This window comes from Lissotriton vulgaris, chromosome 10 (assembly GCF_964263255.1).
Source record: "Lissotriton vulgaris chromosome 10, aLisVul1.2, whole genome shotgun sequence".
Taxonomy (NCBI): Eukaryota; Metazoa; Chordata; class Amphibia; order Caudata; family Salamandridae; genus Lissotriton; species Lissotriton vulgaris.
Window position 1 is genome coordinate 9,139,748 of NC_141698.1, and position 20,837 is coordinate 9,160,584.

The 20,837-nt window shown below is 49.1% G+C and overlaps 1 protein-coding gene across 2 annotated transcripts in view; it reads right to left on the reverse strand.

Annotated features, from left to right (window-relative positions):
- FAM120C (family with sequence similarity 120 member C) overlaps window positions 1-20,837 on the reverse strand; it is a 493,040-nt gene that overhangs the window by 399,502 nt on the left and 72,701 nt on the right. For both annotated transcript variants that reach the window (XM_086940173.1, XM_086940172.1), the window contains exon 5: window positions 13,481-13,583. In XM_086940173.1, coding sequence (XP_086796299.1) covers window positions 13,481-13,583 — 103 coding nt within the window. The remainder of the gene's footprint in view (window positions 1-13,480; window positions 13,584-20,837) is intronic.

Below are 20,837 nucleotides of genomic sequence, written 5' to 3' on the forward strand. Positions count from 1 at the left end.
CTCCCCTGAACTGTTGGGACTGCAAGGCACCCATAGACTTGGCTGTTTCTGCGTCTTTTTTAATCTTTTCTAAGATTGTGTCCACATCAGGACCAAATAAAAAGTCAGGGTTTACAGGCTGATTTAGCAATGTGGTCTGAATTTCAGGTTTGAACCCAGAGATTCGCAGCCAAGCAAACTAAAAAAAGGGGATACTAGCAGTCTCAAGGCGCTCCTCACTAAGTATCAGGGATAATTTATATTAAATTCTTAGTCTAAATAAGGTGCATCTAGAGGGAGGGCGTGTATCCTACATCCCAAATTTTCCGTTATACACAGAAATCACCAGTTCAAAATACCTCTGAGCACTCAATTGCTATACATTTTGGACTAGTGTACCGAAATAATGAACTATTGCTCCAGATTACTCAGCAGTCCACAATTCAAAATAGTTGCAAGTCCATTCATCCAAAGTAATAGTCTCTTGTACGTCTTCACAAGTTTATTCCAAAGTTCCAAGTTAGTTCCAAAGTTCCAATTACAAGTCTTCAATACATCAATTTCAATGAGGATATTACAGCTGCCATACATCTGCCAACACGTGTTTCGTCGTGTGTAAATCTAACACATAGACTTCCTCAGGGCTGTAACAAGAATATATATTGCCCACCATTAGAAAAATTTAAATTATAAAATTTGTAAGGAAAAAAAAAGGGATAGTCCCCTTCACCTCAAGAAAGTATTATGTGCATACTAACATGTAGGCATTTACGTGAGAAATTCATAGAGAAAAAGTATCCCATTGAAAATCAAACATAATATGCCTTCTGAGTATCTGTGACTTCCTTATAACCCAGTAGCACTCAAACAGGAGGTAATAGAGAATATTCACCTCAAATTAGTAATCCTCTCCTGTAATTACGACCTCCTCTTCCTGTTAACCAGGCAAAGCGTCTAAATGGCAAAATAAGCGCAAATAGATATAAACCAAACATTATAAATACATCTCCAAAATTCGCAGCCAAGCATGTCTCCTGAGCATGACACTTGTGTTAATGGCCCTGGCTGCAGTGTCTGCTGCGTCTAGCGCGCATTTGATGGATGCGTTTGTTATGAGCTTCCCTTCCTGGATTAGCATTTCTGCTCCTTCTTTGTAGGCCTCTGGCAAATGTTGAAGCAGTTGCTCTAAGGTGTCATAATGCGCCCTATCGTATCTGGCTAATAGGGCCTGTGTATTGGAAATTCTCCAGATATTAGCTGCTTGAGCAGCCACCCTTTTCCCTGAAGCTTCCAATACTTTCGATTCCTTGTCTGGAGGAGGAGCATCACCCGTAGTTTGCGAGTTGACTCGCTTACGAGCATTAGAGACGACCAGAGAGTCCGATGGCAACTGTCCCTTAATATATGTAGGGTCCACAGGCGCCGGTCTGTATTTTCTTTCAATCCTGGGGTTTATAACCCTTGCTCTAGTGGTTTCTTTGAAGATGTCCCCTGCGTGTTTAAGGACACCTTTTAGCATTGGTAAAGTTTTAACAGATTTCTCCGAAGTGGAGAAAGTGTCGAACAGGAGGTCCTCCACCACTGGGTCAGCGTGCATGTCCACATCATGATTTAGCGCTGCCCTTTCAATCAAAGCGTTGAACGCAGCTGTATCTTCTGTTGGGGAAGTTTTAACAGGATAAGAAGGAGTATCCGGAATAGTCTGTGACTCCCCCTGGTCAGCAAGGTCCGTCCAGGCTGGAGAAGTGTGGCTCAAGTGGTTGGAGCGGCAGACCCTGATGCAGAGGTCTGGCCCGGACCAGGGTTCAAGTCCCGCCTCGGCGGGTCTTGGGCTCAAATTTCCCCGGACCTGACAATTCTCGCCTTGGTGCCTATTCCAATCATGGAGTCCCACTCTGTAACTCTGGGCAATAGCTTGCTTAATCTCCACAACGGCCCCTCGCAGCGGGATGCCTGGCTTTCACCTTGGGGATGCCCAGTAATGGGTTATCTCGCAGGAAAATACCAGGACGGGTTCCCTAAGCAAGCGCTGGGACGCTTTCGGGCAGCCATGCGCTCTACAAATCAAATTTCATTTCATTTCATTTCAGGCTGGAGTCTGGTCATCCTGATCCGTGTTCACAGGGTAATGATATTGTACATCATCGTCATACCCCATATCCTCAGTAGTGGGCGTGGGAGAGTATGCAGAAGCGTCCTGGCCATGGTACCTTACAGTCTCAAAAAGGACAAGCGACGTTGAAGAATCCCTTTTCTTTTTGAGTGGGATTTTGTATGATTCCAGAGGATGTTCCGACTGAATCTTCCTTTGATAGATAGTAAGTCTATCAGATTCGAAGTCAATATGTAGTTTCGACTGGTCATCATACGAAGGGTCCTGATACAAAGCATCCTCTTCTAGTGGATGTGTCCGTTTTCCCAACGACACTGTCTTGGTTGTTTCGACCCCAGGCTTCGGATCGAGCGCTTTAGGGCGCGCAGTCGGGGGCAGACCGAACTTTATTGGCGGCACAGTGTCTTTAGACAGACCGACCTTCTTCGGGGCCGGCGTCGATGGAGGCCCGACCGATTTTGCCTTTTCGCCAGTAAGTTTATGTCCTTGCGTCGACTTCGGCGCTTGTGGCGTCAGAGGCGCGCTTTTTTGTTTCTGCTCGACGTGGTCTTTTGAGGCGGTCTTGGATTTCGACTCGAGGCCTTTGACGAGCTGGGGCCTGTTGACTATATGCTTCGGATCGAGAAGCTTCCGAGACTAGAGTCCCTTGTTTGTGTCGCTGTCCGTCGACGTTGACTTAGTCGGCTCGACGTGCTTGGATTTGATGGTGGACTTTAGCGCACCGATCTTCGGTTCGACACCCTTCACTTTCGACCCCGCAGGGTCGTCGACACCTCTTTTGTTCGTCGACTCCGATGGGTTGGAGCTCTTCTATCCTAAGACTGATTTCAGCAGTTTCGGTTTTGATTTTGACTCGAGGGCTTTCGGTTTCGTTTTTAGTAGGTGGACCGATGGCTCATGTGATAGATTCTTAGCCGGGCCTTGACGCAGGGCTATAGAATGTTCTTGAAGATCTTGGCTAAGGCCTTCTGGCGATGCCTCGACCTGAGCCCTTGGAAGTCTTTGAGTGTCTGTTTCCGGCCCTGTACCCACCGCTGGGCCTGGTTCATCGCTTGAGTCGTCAACGGCTCCGATGGAGGGATACGTCGTCCCTTACCTCGAGGACGTTTTCATCCTCGACGTTATCCTAGTCGGCTTCATAATAGTTGGAGTCATGCTCCGAGCCGGGATCCGACTGCTGTTCTGGATCCTCAGTCTCGACGACCTCATCGTCTTCAGCGTCTAAGATACTCACTGGGTCGGGCGCTGGCTTTTCGACATAGTTTGCCTCGCTGCACGTCGGAGTCTACGCGTCTTCTTTGACCTGAATCGAGCACAAGCTAGACAGTTGTCCTCGTTATGCTCCGGTGATAAGCACTTGTTGCACACCGGGTGTACATCGATGTGCGGGTATTTACAGTTACAAAGGGGGCATCGTTTGAACGGGCTCCGTTCCATCGACGATCGTCACCGGTGTTGAAAAGGCCACGCGGCTCTCATCGACGTCCTGCTTAAGAATAACTGGAACAAGATTTCGGCACGGATCGAAACCATACCGACGCCCCGAAGGCCTTTTGGCCTTTAGAAAAGTTTCCGAACTTGAGCAAAGAAAAGTACATCCGAACCCAATGGCGGAAAAAAACAATCTGAGGATGGAGAGGATGCCCGTGCGCACTGTAGTCCGGGGGAGGAGCCACCTATCTCGTGATAATTCGAAGACTCTTCCAGGACAACAATGTGCAATCATCCGGACCCAACACTAGGCGGCGATCTATGCACAGATATGAATTCAGCAGCCCACATGGTGTGTAACAAGGATGGAGTCGGCTCAGAGGACTGACTTCAGGAGCGAAACCAGAAGGCACGTTCATACCCTCGCACCTTCTCTGTAGATCGAGAGTGGTATTAATGAGCAGAGTCCCACTTGGATTTCTTGCATTTCTTCTTGGACTTGGTTAAAGACAGTGACGAAGATCTAGTGCGTTAACAAATTAGGGAACAGGACCTTCCCTTCGACCTTGACCAGTCATGGTATAGCATTTTCCAGTATTTCATGACTTAGAGCTTCACTTTCCATTTCCAAATGGCCTTAGTGTGCATTAGGTCATATTCACTTAAGGCCTCTGAGTCCCGGTCCGATGGGGATTTGTCCCCAAAAATTTTTTGTAACAGTCCCTACATGGTTTAAGTCCTGTAGTTTTAGCGGGAAGACATATTGCAGACTGGTTAGTAGAAATTTTTTGAAAATTAGTCTCTAAAGATGAGGGATAGGGGCGTGGCCAAGATGGCGGGCTGAGAGGTCGCACTTGCCGAGAGCTCCCGTGCCCCTGAAACCCTGCACCGCTTGCAACCGCTGATTCCCCCCCGGATCAAGATGTGACTGCGCCTGGTGACCCCGGTGGTGGTGTGGAGTGGCCGTTGAGCTTTGATTGACTCGCCGGAGGTGCGAATCTGACCGAGATAGCCCGGGGCGGAGCCCGCTGGGCGGCTGGTGTGCGATCCCGGGGCCGCGAGGCTTCCAGGCTTGGGGTCTCGAAGGCGTGCTCAGCTACCTGTGCTGTCCCGGTGGAGTGTCTGAGCCGAAGTGGCCGAGTAGGTGCCGGCGGAGGCTTCGCCGGCGGAGCGGAGCCGAACAGAGGAAATCGGAGATAGCGGAGCCGAGCGGAGGAGAGCGAGGAAGGCGGAGTCGGCCTCCGGCCGCTACGCAAGACCGGGGCCTGGAGAGTCCTAGCCTCGTACGGCCGTTCCGGCCGAGCCCTGGTTGTGGAGGAGCAGTGTTACGCCCCCGGAGCTGTTATTCAGCTAGGAGTGCCGGCCCCGACTGCCTACGCCTGCCCTCCGGCGGTGTTTTTCGCTACTGGACCAGCGACGGAGGCAGGCCTCACTCCCTGGGCGTTGGCCCATTGACTGTAACGGGCGGCCATTTTGTGAACCCCGGACCGGCTGCCCGGCCTTGCTTGGGGCCTCTATGTGACGGAGCTTTCTGGCCGGAGTATAGCTGCCTTGGTCACCTTTTCGCCGAGCGACGGCCATCGTTGATTCCCGTACCGCCAGGATGTCGAACGCTAGGGGCCAGAGGAGGGGTGATCGGACTTTGCCGGACATGTTGGGGCGCGGGGCCCTACGCAGCGGAGGGAGCCAAACAGCCACGAACTCCCCGGCCCCTTCCAGAGGCGCTGAGGGCGGTGAACCCCCGGTGACGCGATCGTTCCTCGAGTCGCTGTTTAGCTCCTTGCGGGAGGATTTTCAGACTTTGAAGCAGGAGGTGGCCGGGGAGGTCCGCGAGATCCGGCGAGAGGTGGACTCCCTGGGAGAACGAGTCAACACCGTGGAAGAAGCAGGTCACTCCAGGGACGAGGAGATCACCCACCTGCAGCAGGAGGTCCTGCGGCTGCGGGAGCAACAGATCGAGCTGCAGGCCCACGCCGAGGACCTCGAAAATCGGTCCAGGCGGAACAACATCAGGGTCCGGGGCGTCCCGTCCGGCGAGGAGGGAGAGGACGTGACCGCATACCTGGAGGCCCTCTTCCGCTCAATTCTGGGGGAGTCAGAAGAATTCCAGGTTCGCATAGACAGAGCGCACAGAGTGGGCCGCCCCCGCAGAGCCACGGCGCCCCCCCGGACATCTTGGCCTTCCTGTCGGACTTCCCCCTAAAGGAACGGATCCTTCGCGAGGCGCGGCGGCAGCAGCCTTTCCGATTCCGTGATCGCCCGGTGGCCCTCTATCAGGATTTATCTACGGTTACACTGCAGAAAAGGAAATCCTTTAAAATCGCCACGGACTTCCTCCGGGAACAGGGGACACAGTACTCTTGGGGGCACCCTTTCCGCCTGATTTTTCGGTGGAACGGAATATTGCACCAGCTCCGGTCCTTTCAGGATGTCTGCACAGTATTGGGCATCACGGCATCGGATACAGACACCCCGACGCCGCGCCGCAGACGCAGCACCCGGGACGGCTGGCAGCAGGCTGGGGAGAGGCGCTCCTCGCCGCCGGAGCGGCCGGACTCGCCCACGATTCGGGCGGATATGTCGGCCGCCATCCAGGAGGCCTCCAGAGCGACGGCGACCGGTGAAGTGGCCCTGACGGCCTGAACTCACTCCGGGGGGAGTCTGCATTAGCCTTTTCTTATCGCAGGTGCGGGGGTTCTGGGGGCGGGATGGCGAGTGCAGGTGTTGGTGGCTGGACGTCCACTAAATTGACTTTCCACAGCCTTGTCCGTAAAGGACCGGACTGGGACAATGACTTCGTTCTATGGTTTGAGAAGCGGGGAACGGGAATGGGAATTGCAGGGGGGTGTTTTGAGTTTGGGGGTCAGCGAGGGGACTGGGAGTTGGGAGTGGTGTGGGGTTGGGTTTGTGATGTTCCAGGGGAAGGGGGGGGTTCCTCCTGTTGTGGGGTTCGGGGTCTGTACTGTGCCGCAGAGATGCCTATGTTGCTGCGCGCTGGGGTTTCGTGAAGTGGCTCATATGTTCGCTTGCTGGGCCTCGCCCGCTTATGTGCGTTTCGTTGGTTACCCTCCATGATGGCTCTTAAAGTTGTCACTCTGAATGTGAAAGGGCTGAACAATCCGGTTAAAAGGCGAGCGGTACTGTCTCTGCTAGAGAATTCCCAGGCGGATATCTGCCTGTTACAAGAGACCCATTTGCTGGCAAAAGACTGTCCCAGAATGCGTACCCCTAAGTTCCCCACGCAGCTTTTCTCCTCCAGCGCTTCCAAAACGGCAGGGGTTGCACTTCTGTTCTCCAGGAGGTTCCGGGGGGAGATCTTACACAAGGTGGCGGAGCAGAAAGGGAGGCTCTTGGCGTACAGGATTAGGGTGGGAGGTTTGGTGCTGACTGTAGGCTCTATCTACGGCCCCAATGACCGCCAGGAGCAATTCTTGCATAGGGCACTGGATGATGTGGCGTCCACCTCTGATTGGGGGGGGATCTGAATCTGGTTTTTGACGCGGCGCTAGACAGGTCTGTGCAACGGCGCCACCAGTTGGGAGAGCTTTCGGGCTCGGTTCGCACCCGACTTGAGGAGCTGGACTTGCATGACATGTGGCGCCACCTCCACCCTGCTACCCGCGCGTACTCTTACTTCTCCCACGCACACAAGTCTTATGCGCGGCTTGACCATTTACTTGTGTCGGGACCGATGCTCGTTTCCGCCTCGAACGCTGACATGGGGTCCTCTCTCTTTCCGATCATGCGCCGGTAGAGGGCACCTTCAATCTGCCCCCGGTGGCCCGGCCGAGGGGGGTTTGGCGACTCCGGGACACATTATTGCACAAGCGGTCGACGGTGGAACAGATTCGCGCGGCCATCGCGGAATTTCAGCGCGTAAATGACAATGGCGAAACCTCCCGCGCGACACAATGGGCAGCTCTGAAGGCTGTGCTTCGGGGCGAGTTTATCGCTCTCTCCTCGGCGGAGAACAAGGACCGACAGCTCAAACGGGACGAGCTTACCCGGCTGGTGCGGGAGCTGGAGCAGGTTCATCACAGAACGGGAGCCCCCAGGATCTGGAGGCAGCTGAAAGCCGCCAGAAAACTCTGGTCTGCCCTGGACACGGACCGGGCGGAATACGCGATGCTTCGTCTGAAGCACAAGTATTATACCGGTGGCGACCGCTGCGGACGGCTCCTAGCCAACAAGCTCAGGGTGCAACACCAACAGCACCGAGTGAAGGAATTGGTTACCCCGGCCGGGCGCCCGGTCACGGAGGATGAGCAAATAGCGGACGTTTTCCGTAGTTTTTACGCAGATTTCTACACCGGTGAGGTCCCTTCTGCTCAGACAGAGGCGGACTACCTGGAGTCGGTGCAGCTCCCTTCGTTGACACCGGAACAGGCCCAGTACTTGGAACGGGAGATCCGTATCGAGGAGGTGGTCACGGCGATCTCCCGGCTCAAGCCGGGCAAGGCCCCGGGCCCGGATGGCTTCATCCCTCTGTTTTATAAAACCTTTTGTCAGGAGCTGGCGCCTCTGTTGACCCGCCTTTTCAACACGTTCGCGGAACCGGGTGCCATTCCCCCTGAATTCCTGCAAGCCACGGTCTCCGTGATCCCAAAACCGGGCAAGGACAGGACTGCCTGTGGGTCTTATCGCCCTATCTCGTTGCTGAACACGGACTTGAAAGTGTACACCAGCATATTGGCAGCACGCTTGGCACTTCATCTCCCGGGCATGGTCGACCCGGATCAGGCGGGCTTTGTACCTGGTAGGCAGACAGTGGACAACACAAAGAGGGTAACTCATATTCTTGAGAAGGCCTCCAGGATCCCCGGGGAAAGAATGCTCCTTTCCATAGATGCGGAGAAGGCATTCGACCGGGTGCACTGGCCCTACCTGGAGAAGGTCTTGGGCAAGTTCGGGATAGGCGAGAAGTTTCGGCACTTAATCTTCAACTGTTACCGGTTCCCGTCTGCGGTGGTCCGAGTGAACGGGGGCAGTTCCCGGCCCTTCCCCATAGAGAGGGGCACGCGACAGGGATGCCCTCTGTCCCCATTGCTCTTTGGTCTTTATATGGAGCCGTTTGCTCAAAGGGTTCGGCAGAACCCCGACATTGTCGGGGTTAAGATGGGCGCATTTCCCCACGCGATCAGCCTATATGCAGATGACGTCATTTTGACGCTCGATGACCCACGGAGGTCGCTGCCGGCTTGCATTGCTGAATTGGACCTCTTCGCCGCGGTGGCGGGCTTCAAGGTCAACCTTGGGAAATCAGCTGCCCTCGACATTTCGCTCACAGGCGCCACCAGGGCGGAACTGCAGAGACTTTATCCTCTGAGCTGGTCCAGGGACCAAATTCCGTATTTAGGGATCCTGTTGGCGCCCTCCCTCCCGGCGATGGTCACGGCCAATTATGCGGCTTTGAGCTCCAAAATCAGAGAGGAATTGGGCCGGTGGGACAAAGGCACGTTGTCGCTGCTCGGTAGGGTGGCCGCAGTAAAGATGACCCTCCTGCCTCAGGTGCTATACCTGTTTAGAGCGTTGCCGCTCCAGCCTCCCACAGGGTGGCTTGCAGAGACTCAATCGGCCATTGCGCGGTTTGTGTGGCAGGGCCGTAGACCGCGGATTAAGAGGAACATTGCAACGCTGGCGCCCGAATCGGGGGGGCTGGGGATACCAGATTTACGGAAATACTTCCAGGCCGCCCAACTTCGCTACCTGGTGGAATGGAGCCGGTGGGAGTCGGACAAGCACTGGCTGTTCCAGGACCAGGCGTTAGCAGGCAGAACGCTACAGGAGGTGCCGTTCTTGAGGAGGCCACACCGGCCCTCCAACCTCTACGCATCTTTTGTGACACGTGTCCCACTTCGTGTGTGGGACTCGGTGGCCATTAAGCATGAATTTACCACCTTCCCCTCCCCCCTCACGCCGTTAACTGGCAATCCGGACTTCGGTCCGGGACTGGAGCCTGGTGCTTACGACAGCTGATGGGAGGCCCGCTGTTGCACTTTGCATCACCTATATGGCCCCAAGGGTGTCATCCCCTTTCAGGACTTACGGCGGGAATACGGCTTCCCTGAGACGGAGCGCATGAGGTATATGCAGGCGCGCCACTGGGCACTACAACCCCAAGTACGCGAATCGGCGGATCGGGAGATCACGGTGTACGAGCGCTGGTTAATCACTCGCACGTCGGACGCTAAACTTATCTCCGATTTGTACAAGATGCTGCAGCCCCCCCCCCCTTTTACATTCACAACCCCGGTAGGGAGCGCTGGGAACGGGAGCTCGGACGAGTGTTGAGCCACACAGAATGGGACCACATCTCCTACCGCTCACGCCACTCGGCCTATCACATGGGGCTCACGGAGACCTTCACTAAAATTTCGACCTACTGGTACCGCACTCCTGAGAAATTACATGAGATGGATAGGTCAATCCCGGGGACGTGCTGGCGTAACTGTGGCCAAACTGGCACGCTTACACACATACTGTGGGACTGTCCCCTTTTGGCTTCTTATTGGGAGGAGGTTCTTGATGAGGTGGACAAATGTTTTGAGATAGAGCTGCCACGGTTCCCTGCCTATGTCCTGCTGGGGTTGCCGAATGGGTTGATGTATCCTCTCAGGTATAGAAGGGGCAGACAGATTGCGATAGCCTTAGGGTCGGCGGTGCAAAACATTCTCATACACTGGTGCTCCACCACACTTCCCACTGTTGTCGGCTGGCTGCATAGATTGTGGCATGTCCTTGGCATGGAAAAGATGTCTTTGGTAGCACTGGGGGATACAGATGCTTTTGAGGAGCTGTGGGCGCCTTTCCATAGCTTGTTGTGTTCTGAGTTCAGGGAGATCACCTGCCCCAGGTATCTTAGGTTGCTACGACTGACACCGCCACCGGATCCGCCTGTTTGATTGGTCGGAAGTTGGCGTTGAGTAGCGGAGTCGACCGGAGGGTCGCTATCAGGGGAGAGCTGGAGGTCATTGGCACAGTACAGGGGGTGGGTTGGGGTGTGGTAGTTGGGGGGCTTTGTAGGTTGGGTAGGTTGGGTAGGTTGTGGAGCAGGGTTGTTTCCCCATCCCCCCTTTTTTCCCTCCCCCCCTCATTTCCCCCTCCGTCCCCCCCTTTCCCTCACCCCCCCTCCCCTTCCCTCCCCCCCCCCCTTCTTTCTTTTTTCATTTGTCCTTCACCACAGGCGCACGAGCTGTGTATCCATGCCGGAAGGAGCCTATGGCGGGAACTGAACTGCTGTGATGTATCTAATATACTGTATGCATTTATTGTGGAGCACCTGTGGTTCTTTCTTTTCATGCCCTATTGTTTCCTTCTTTACCCTGCTTCAATAAAATACTTTAAACCTAAAGATGAGGGATAGCCTCAAATATATGTGTGCAGGTGCAGAAACAAAGGAACTGCCATTAGCGCACATGGTAGCGTAAATATACAACTCTGCACTTGACTTTCAGAGCGAAACTGTAGTAAGGCCCTCATGGACCCACTTTGGTTCGTCTTTTAGTTTTACATTTTACACGTTGTAGCAGACTTCATTTTAGACATTCTATTTACACAATATTATTCTAGGAAGACACTGTACATGTTGCTTGTTTTTAGAAAGCCTTTCCTGCTACATTGCCTGTACATTTAGTTCAAGACTAAGAAGATATCTTAGTGTTTGTGTTGCCAGTTTGGAGACCACTATTATCAAGACACATCAGTGTATCAGAGCTAACATAGTAGTTTTATTATACAAACAGTGCACTGTCCCTTTACTGGACTGGGAACACTCCAGCCACGAAGGACCTGGAACCAATGCTGTGTACGACATGCAGCTCTGTTAACGCTGATCTTCCATCCTGATCCTGCAGAGAGGGATTGCCAATCCTGCTCTAGACCAAGTAAGTTCGGTATGGGTCCTCAGCATAACCTAAGATCATGCAGAGTGTACATACTCAATGCCCTCAGAGTATGGGTAGGTATAGCTCATAATATATATAGAAATGTTGGTTACATTGCTTTGTTTTATCTGCCTAATAATCACAGCTCACTCTTTCTATCCAAGATTACATTTGTTTCAATAAATGCATTGAAAACATTATTCATATCGTTCTTGTATTTACCATGGCATGCACAAGTAAATAACAGAAAGGGTAAGATCTGTTTCCAAGATACCCTTGGGGATAATGTGTCATGTTCAAGGTTGCCAAAATCACCTGCCACCACAGGAAAGTTAGGGGCTCGGGTGAGTCACTGAGTTAGCTAGGGATTGGGACAACAGTCTCTGATGGTGTAAATGAACTCAATCCCTGCACTTTGACGTCCTGTTGTCATAATACGCACTCCTACCTCTTCTAGTGGGAACGGTGTAACAGAACAATGTCTCTGCAGAGCCAGGTGACACCACCTACCGGCGTGCAGGACTGCTGCTGAAGATTTTCCGGATCCAGACTGACGCTTGGGGGAACATTCAAAAGATGACGAATCTGAGGTCACAAGTCTCCATCAGAAAATAGTTCTCGCTCAGTTATGTGGTCACAATCTTTCATCCAACCATGGATGCTGCACGGTTATGTGGGATTACTTCTTTCCACAACTGCAGATACTGCTATGTCTCATCTTACTTAACACTTATTATTTCTACTCCCTCTTGATCTCAAACACACACTGGCTCTTACACTACCTATAAAACAAATTACAGATTACCTTCATTCAACTCAACCACTGCCTTCCCCACCATAAATACTTATAAGGGTTGCAAAAACTTTACAACTTCAGAAGACAACACAACACTCGACCAATTTCTTATGGAATTGGATATCCCTCTAAAAAAATCCATTAGTATTTTCTACAACATACCCAATGCTGAGATCTTATGTATCATCAACACCCATGCCGTCCTTACCCTTTATCTATTCCTGTCAAAGTTTACTGCAGGCCTCTTATTCTCACAAAATTCGAGACTTCTTTCTAGAAACCCTGGGCCTTGCTAGTTAGGCACATGGGGGTTGTGGGCACTGGTGGCAGTTTGCAACAGAGCATGCTGCCTCTCAATTCTGAATGCTTTAATGAACAAAATTGTTAGTGAGGTTTAGCATGCAGTTACGAGAGAAATATAATGTTCAGGCATTGGCTGCAGGGGAGTGGAGGTTCTTGGCAAAGGGCAATGAGGAATTGGATGGAAATGGAGGTACAAGGAAGGTTGATAAGTACGTTTTCTGCTGGGTTCACGACTGCCCAAACAGGATTGATGGGTGATGATGTCACTGACAGGACATGCTGTGATGGAGTTTAAACATTCTGGTTTCGCACACCTATCATCCCATTTATTTGATAAAGAGCTTTTGTACTAATTGATTGCATTAAAGTATTGCTAAACATATTTTTGATTGGGGAGGCTTTGAAAGCAGGTGATGCCACAAATATATGGAATCTTAGCTTCCGTGTTCACAGAAGATTCCATGCTAAGATGCTAAGTGGCACCGATAATGATGAAGAACTAAGAAGATGGCTCCGGAGGCAGACTATGGATGTCATCTTGGATGGGGGAACCTGGCATGGCCTGTCTAGTGTTTTGCACACAATGTCCTGGACTCAGAAGAGGATTAGAAACAATGAGGTTTACGCTGAATAAAGAACACTCACAGCCAACCTCCCCGTTCTGAAGGTTCACCAGACAGACCTTAGACACAGATCTGGGGACAAATACCAATATTAAAAGTGTATATTTGAAAAACAATTGCCTTCCTTGTCAACAATCACAAAAACCACTCATGACATGACATGACAGGCTATTAAATTGGTACTGATTGGGTCGTCGGGGGCACCTTTCACCAGTTGTCTGGAGTGCAGGTAAAAGTGGACAAGCTCATAATTAGGACGCTCTCAGACTTTGAGCTAAAGCTGTAGTGCACTCAACCAAGAAAGTTTTTTTTATGAAAGAATGCATGCCGAAGAGCAGTTCTTAATGCTTACCTAGGAATGGAGAAGGGCCCAAAGGTAATGGTCGCGGCTTGGTGGCCACAGAGTAATATTCTACTGCTTTCTTAAAACGCTCAATCTTCTCTTCAGTCCTAGACTAGACAGCAAAGAGTGGAATAACAGTATAGGAGTGAAAGTGAATTATCGGCATGCAAGTCACTCTTCAAAAAGCTCATCTGCAGAGAAAAATCATTTAGCCACAGTGGCTCACGCAAACACAAAGATCATCCTAAAACATGCCCATTTATCTGCTAATAAAAAAAACAAAATAAAAAAAAAGTGTACTTGAAATAGTTTATCTTGTTTCCTTCAACGTAGCAGGGATGGTCAAAAAATTAACATAGTCGAGTGTGATCCCACAGCTAACTGTCAGTTTAGAATGAATAATTCTATATTTTGTTACATCATCTCGCACACAAAACACCTAAAAACAATGGCAGGTGCATCCACATTGCTCTCCATTAGCCCAGCTCTCTCAGTACTACTTTAAAGTTCTATAAATGACGAGCAATTCATCAGACAATAGGGAAGGAGAACAATGTGAATACAAAACACATAACAAAAAATAACCATTAAAATGTAGCTACATTTTCTTTTGACCTCACGTTTTTCATTATTTTTTACAACCAACAGGACAAGCACAGAGTGCAAACAGTTCTCAACGTTAGTATTAGGGATAGCACAAGTCACACCTTGCACCCAATGACTCCCAAAGACATTACAGAGACTTTCACCTCAATGAAATACAGAATATACCCTCAATATTAAGAAAATACAATAGGTGTAAGATTCACAAAGAAATGTTAATCATAATGCAACTTCAGGGTAACATACGGATAATATAAACATTTGTACTATTTTAAAGATATGGAATATGTAAATTACCCTGTAAGCATTCGATTGCGATATACAATGCTGTAGATTCACACACTCTGTATATTCTTGCCATCTAGTGAGCAACTCATTTTTCTTCGAAGCAGCCTTTCAAGTCATAAAGTATAGTGACTCCTACTAAGATTGATAATGGGCATTGGATCCAAGATTGTTTTCCGTATGGTGGGCGAGGATGGAGATGGAGCATAAATAAGAAAAGTTAGATGACCACGCAAAAGGAAGAAAGTTAAACGGACATATGCAACAACCAGAGGCTTTCGGGTAGGCACATGTGAATCAACAGCGCTACATGCCACAAACAGATGCTTAAGGGGTATGTAACATATTCCATTTGTGGCATGTGCAGCTATATATACATATGCGCTGCATAAACTGCAAAGCAGTACTCCCATGTGCGGAAGTCTCATTTTGGGAGTGGGGTGAGATTTGGGTAGAGCAGGCAGCTGCCTTTTGGCTTTTGTGCAGCAAATTTGGATATTCTTAACAAGCCATCTGGCTATGCCCCTTTAGAACAGGACATCTCCTTTATGTGGTATGGAGAAAGCAACGACGAGTGGCTAAGTTTAATGAAAGCGTTAAGCGTTCCCTCGTGTACTACATTAATGGAGCCTAACTTCTTGGGTATGGAATTCCTCTCTCCTGCAGTCTGTCTGAAGAACACATGGCAGTTCAATGGTTGGAATTAAATGGAATGTGGATACCACCGTTGGGATGAACTTTGGAATGGTCCTCAGGGCAACTGTTTGGTATGGGCTCGGAAAAAGGATTCTTCTAGGGTAAGAGCTTGTAATTTTCTGATGTACCTTAAATAAGTGATAGCAACTGGGAAGGGAACCTTCCAAGACGGGAACCGCAGTGGGCCAGAGAGTGGAGGTTTAAAAGGTTGGCCCATGGAAGTGGGCTACGTCCCAAGAGCTGTGATGTACACCGCAGAGATGGGGCCTTCCTTTTATGTACGTGTCACCATTAATTGCAAGGAGATACGGGCTCTGCTAGACTCCGGGTGTAGGCGATTGGTAATACAAAAAGCGTTAGTCCTTCCCGAACAGGTTGTCCCAGACCAGATAGTACACATCAGGTGCATCCATGGTGATGTCAAACCCTACTCATTAGCCATAGTACCACTCTGTCCCAGGGGAAGGTCTCCCTGTAAGATAAAGGTAGGAGTAATAGAATCTTTACCGGAGGACCTAATCAAAGGGGTGGATAATCCTGATTTCCAGTCCATGTTTCAAACTGAGATAAGGGAGGTAACGAAAGGAAAGGAGCACCTAGCACCGGCCCTGATTGCTTTGGACCCCTGGGTATTAGACCGAAACTTTAGATTTGTGCAAGCTAATGATGCCACCCTGTTCAATGCGTGGGAACTGGCTCATGTCGCTCAGACCAATAGTAATTGCCCCTACCCTAGGTTCATCATAGACTACGATTTGTTGTACAGAGAGGGAAAAGCCGGTGAGACAAGACAGTTACTAGTACCAAAAGCCTTTAGGGAGCAAATCCTTTTCTATGCTCCTATCCACTTAACCGCTGGACATTCCTGGGGGAGGGGGGGGGGGGGTGAGAAAACACTACAGAATATCTTTATAAGTTTTTACTGGCCATGCATTTATAAAGAAGCCTCTGAGTATTGTAAAACGTGAGAGGTGTGTCAAAACAGTAATTTATGTAAACCCCCAGCTGTACCCCTGAAGCCACTTCCTATTATAGGGACTCCATTTGATAGAGTGGGCATGGACATCATTGGGCCCCTTCCAAAGACAGCTAAGGGACACACTTACGCGCTGGTAATAGTTGACTACACCACTCGTTTCCTGGAGGCCTTTGCCCTACGAGCCCCTACCACTAGGAATATAGCTGAGAAGTTCTTGGAACTGTTTTCGAGCGTGGGGTTCCCCAGGGAAATTTTAACGGACCAGGGGACCCCGTTTGTATCGCCGCTTATGAAAGAGGTCTGTAAGTCGCTAAATCTGAAACATATACGAACCTCAGCCTACCATCCCCAGACCGACGGTCTGGTGGAAAGGTATAACAGCTCCCTAAAGACCACCTTGCGTAAAAGGCTATCCCTAGAAAAAAAAGATTGGGATCTACTCTTGCCTTTGGCCTTTATGTCCTCAGGGCGCAGACTCAAAGCAGTACAGGGTATTCCGCTTTCGAGTTATTGTATGGAAAACGGCCCAGAACATTATTGGAAATAACGAAACAAGCATGGGAAAAAGAAGATAGAGAGGAACAAATATCGATATTAGAATATACGCAACAGCTAAAAAGCAAGTTGGGAAAGTTAAGAGACCTGGCCTATTCAAACCTCGCAAAGAGTCAACAGCGACAAACACTATATTACAACCGTGGAAGAAAATGGAGAAACATGATAGTAGGTGTCTGGGCTTTGGTCCTTTTGCTGTCTTCCAACAAAAAGTTCCAGAGCGAATGGATGGGACCGTACCCAGTCATAGAAACGTTGGGCAACACCACCTATAGATTGCAGATTTCTCCTTCGAGAACCCAATGTCTTCACAAATCTCCTTAAAAAACGGTTGGGGCCGATTCCAAAGTCCTCCCAGTTCGGATTGCCCGTCCCAAGTAAGACCACAACACTGGAACAGTTACCTGTAAACGAGAAATTACCTCAGGAAAGGAAAAAAGAGCTACAGATTGCCCTCCAGCCTTTTGCCCCAATGTTCTCCGACACGCCTGGACGTACTAATCTCATTGAGCATCGAATTGAAACGGAAGAAGGTAAACACGTCAAGATGAGACCGTACAGAATACCGGCATCCAGAAGGCATGACATCAGGCGAGAAGTAAAAGAAATGTTAAGGCTGGGAGTGATACGTCCGTCTAGAAGTAGTTGGTCATCACCGATTGTCATGATACCAAAACCAGATGGCTCCACCGGGTTCTGCATGGACTTCCGCTCCCTTAATGCAAGCAATATCCTCATGTGACGCATACCCAATACGTAGGGTGGATGAACTGATAGAGAAGATTGGAGAAGCTCATTTTATCACAACGCTGGGCCTAACGAAAGGTTACTGGCAAGTGCCCCTCAGGGAAGAAGACCAATGTAAAACCGCATTTTCCACCGACAAGGGACTCTTTGAATTTAATGTATTACCGTTCGGGCTCCATGGCGCACCGACAACCTTCCAGAGACTGATGAATGACATCCGTATAAGAAGTTTTGTTCAGTATATTTGGATGACATTGTCATTTTTAACACCTCATGGACCGAATATTTGCAAAATATTCAAGCCATTCTAACAGCCCTGAACACCGCCGGTCTGCATGTAAACGCCAAAAAGTCCAGGGCAGCCTTCTCCAAAGTTAAATACCTTGGATACATGTTGGGAGACGGAGTCATTGCGCCACAAGAGGAAAAGGTCAAGGCAATAGTAAAAAAAAACTTTCCCATCATCCAAAAATGAATTAAGAGCCTTTTTGGGGTTAATCGGATACTATAGAAGATTCCTCCCGAGCTTTGCTGAAATAGCTAGGCCCCTCACGGACCTCCTAAAAAAAGATATACGCAATACGGAGCTCAAACATCCCAATGAGTCTGCTAGACAAGCATTTGAAAACCTAAAACAGGCCATTACCACTAGTCCTGTACTCCTTTCTCAAAATTTTGACAAACCTTTCTTACTAGCCACCGATGCCTCTAACACTGGCATAGGGGCCGTATTGTCTCAAAAAGGTCCCGATGATATGGAACACACTATTCTCTTCATAAGTAAGAAGTTGCACCCTCGCGAAACCAGGTACCCCACTATTGAAAGAGAATGTCTGGCCATACGATGGGCTGTGGACAAACTAAAGTATTATATGGATGGGCAACCCTTTGTTCTCTGTACTGATCACGCTCCACTACAGTTGATGTACCAGAACAAATCACAGAATCCCTGGATACTTAGGTGTTTCTTGTTTCTACAGCCCTTCTCCTTTAAAGTTAAGCACAAAAAGGGCAAAGAAAACTGTAATGCAGACTTTCTATTTCGGGCTTCTTTCGTCCCCGATCGGGAGAAACCAGGGGGGAGGTATGTAGCAAGGGGACCCCGTCCGTAGAAAATATCCCCTCAACAATGGAATGGTGGGTCGCTGATTCTGCCACTCTCCCCTCTCTCCACTTACTGCAGAGCGAGTGGACAACGGACACAGAACCTTTTTGGAAATCTCAAGGAGATGTAGATGAGGACGGCTCCGTTAATTGTGCCTATTCAACGTTTGAAGCCCCGCCCATGGAGGAAGCAGGTCCAACCGGGTTCGTCAAAAAGGAGGAAGCACAAGACTTGGCGTGTGACGTCACCGAGGAGGGAGCAGAGCGGGTGAAGTTCGAGAATCGAGGGAGGCCGAGAGCGCAACAAGCATCGGGAGAAGATGAAAGAAGAACCAATTAAGCAGAGAAGCCAGGAGGCCACCGTCCCCACGATTCGCCCAGCCGCACTCCTGGAGGAGTGTGGCTAAGCCAGGTACGGCAGAGAGCGTCGGGCTGGGTGGGGAGGCGGGGAGACTTCCCGAAATGAGAGCGCTTGTAAAGAGTCGGCGCCTGGGGGCACTAATTGTATACAAGTCACCACACTTCCGCAGGTTTCTTCCTTCCCCCCTGTTACCCTTATTTCACCTCCTGCACTGTCGCTCACCATCGTTCCCTTTTGTATATAGTATTTTGTATATACACAGACAGCGGTAGTCCCTCACTCCCTGGTTTACCCTAGGGCATTGTATAAAGAGGACTATTGCCTGACGGCGGCTAGATCTTTTTTCCTTCTGCATGTCGTATGGTGGAGATGCTTCAACCAAGCCGACCCAAGAGCGTCCCTCGAAGGAAGCGAACAGCAGGAGAAGGTCCCCGGGATTAGCTGCAACAACGGACCTGCAGTTTCACGGACGGTGGACTGGCCGGATGACTGTCGAGTGCATCTCTTGTTGAATGTTTATCTGGGGAGCTGAAAGGTGTTGAGGTTTCCCCGTGAGTCAGCTGAAGGTGTGTGAAACGCCCATGTGTGTGTTTAGACACACGACCCTGGAGTCTTTACGTTGTTGACCCAGAACTGTTATTTTGGAGTATTAAGGAGAGCCTGAACTGTATGTCCCTGAAGAGGAGGTTGGCTGTACCCCCAGGGTTGTGTCCCCTAATTGTTTTTGGGGGGGACCGCGTGAGCCTTTTAAGTACCCTTGTCCTGATGAAGCCACAAGAAACTGTTGGCGGAAACGCGACTGCGTCGACATCGGATTAAGGAGTCCTACCATACTGTATATTTTGTAAATAATATCAAGCGCTTTTTGTAATCATTACTTTGTTTTTGATTAGGAGAAATAACTTTTGCGCTATAAGGACTACCTTGGTTGAGATACTCCACTCAAATTGAGGAGTGGGTATTTACAGAAAATTGATTGTGCTTTTCTCTTTTTTCTTTTTTGTTTAGGGTACACACTGTTGTATATATAATGTATATATTGCATTGATAGGATTATTTTTCTTATTGTATATTGTATATATGTTGACCTCCTTGTCTTTTGACTCTTTATATTGTCCTTATTAAATCATATCATTTAATGACGACAGAAATCACTGTAAAAAACAGGATAATAAATTGTATCTTGTTTTGAAGTAGCTTATACGTTATTGATTCCTCAATACCTCTTTTTCTATTTTTTCATCTTTACGATGCTCCTTGCCCAGGTATGGGAGGGTAATTTGGGCAGAACCCCTGTTTATTACGTAGCAACAACGGACCCAGCTAGTTTTTCACAGGAAAGACTATCTATTACTAAAATGAGGTCATTCATAAAAATAAAGCCATATATACCTCGATCCAGTCTCCGGTCCCTTTCTCCTACCCCACCACACTCCCATAGGATTACATTGGTGATTCTATGTGAAAAAGTCTCAAAGTGTCAACTTTTAAAAAACAATCATATTCCTTAAAAATCACTACTGTCACCAAAACGCTTTTACTCAATTGTTTACAGGAGATGTCCCAGGACTGAATCTAAGATCTAGTCCTGTGGTTAGAAAAGTAATCCATAAAGTAATGAATTGCATTTAACTTGAAATTCTCATTGAGCTCAATGTCACATTGTGTTTGAAATTGGGTTGCCTATAGCAACAACTTAACTATTGTACTCAAAAGTGTATTGCCTATTTGAAAAGTATTTAACTAAAGTAACTCATTCTGAGAAAATATATTTTGATACCTTGTTGGTTCTAAAATAAAACAACTATATATTTGTATACAAACAATTGGCCTAGAGTTCAGTTCTTGAGTGTGTGAGACCATTTGCTGACGTTGTGTACAACAAATGCTTTACACTTTCCGATGATACTGCCTTACTGCTCGACCAAGCTACCACTTTAGAGAGTAAGGTTAGATCTAACTTTAGCCTCTGCCAAACCTCTGGGGACTGTGGACTCTGTGCACACTGTACATTACTTTGGTCCAGTATATACAGA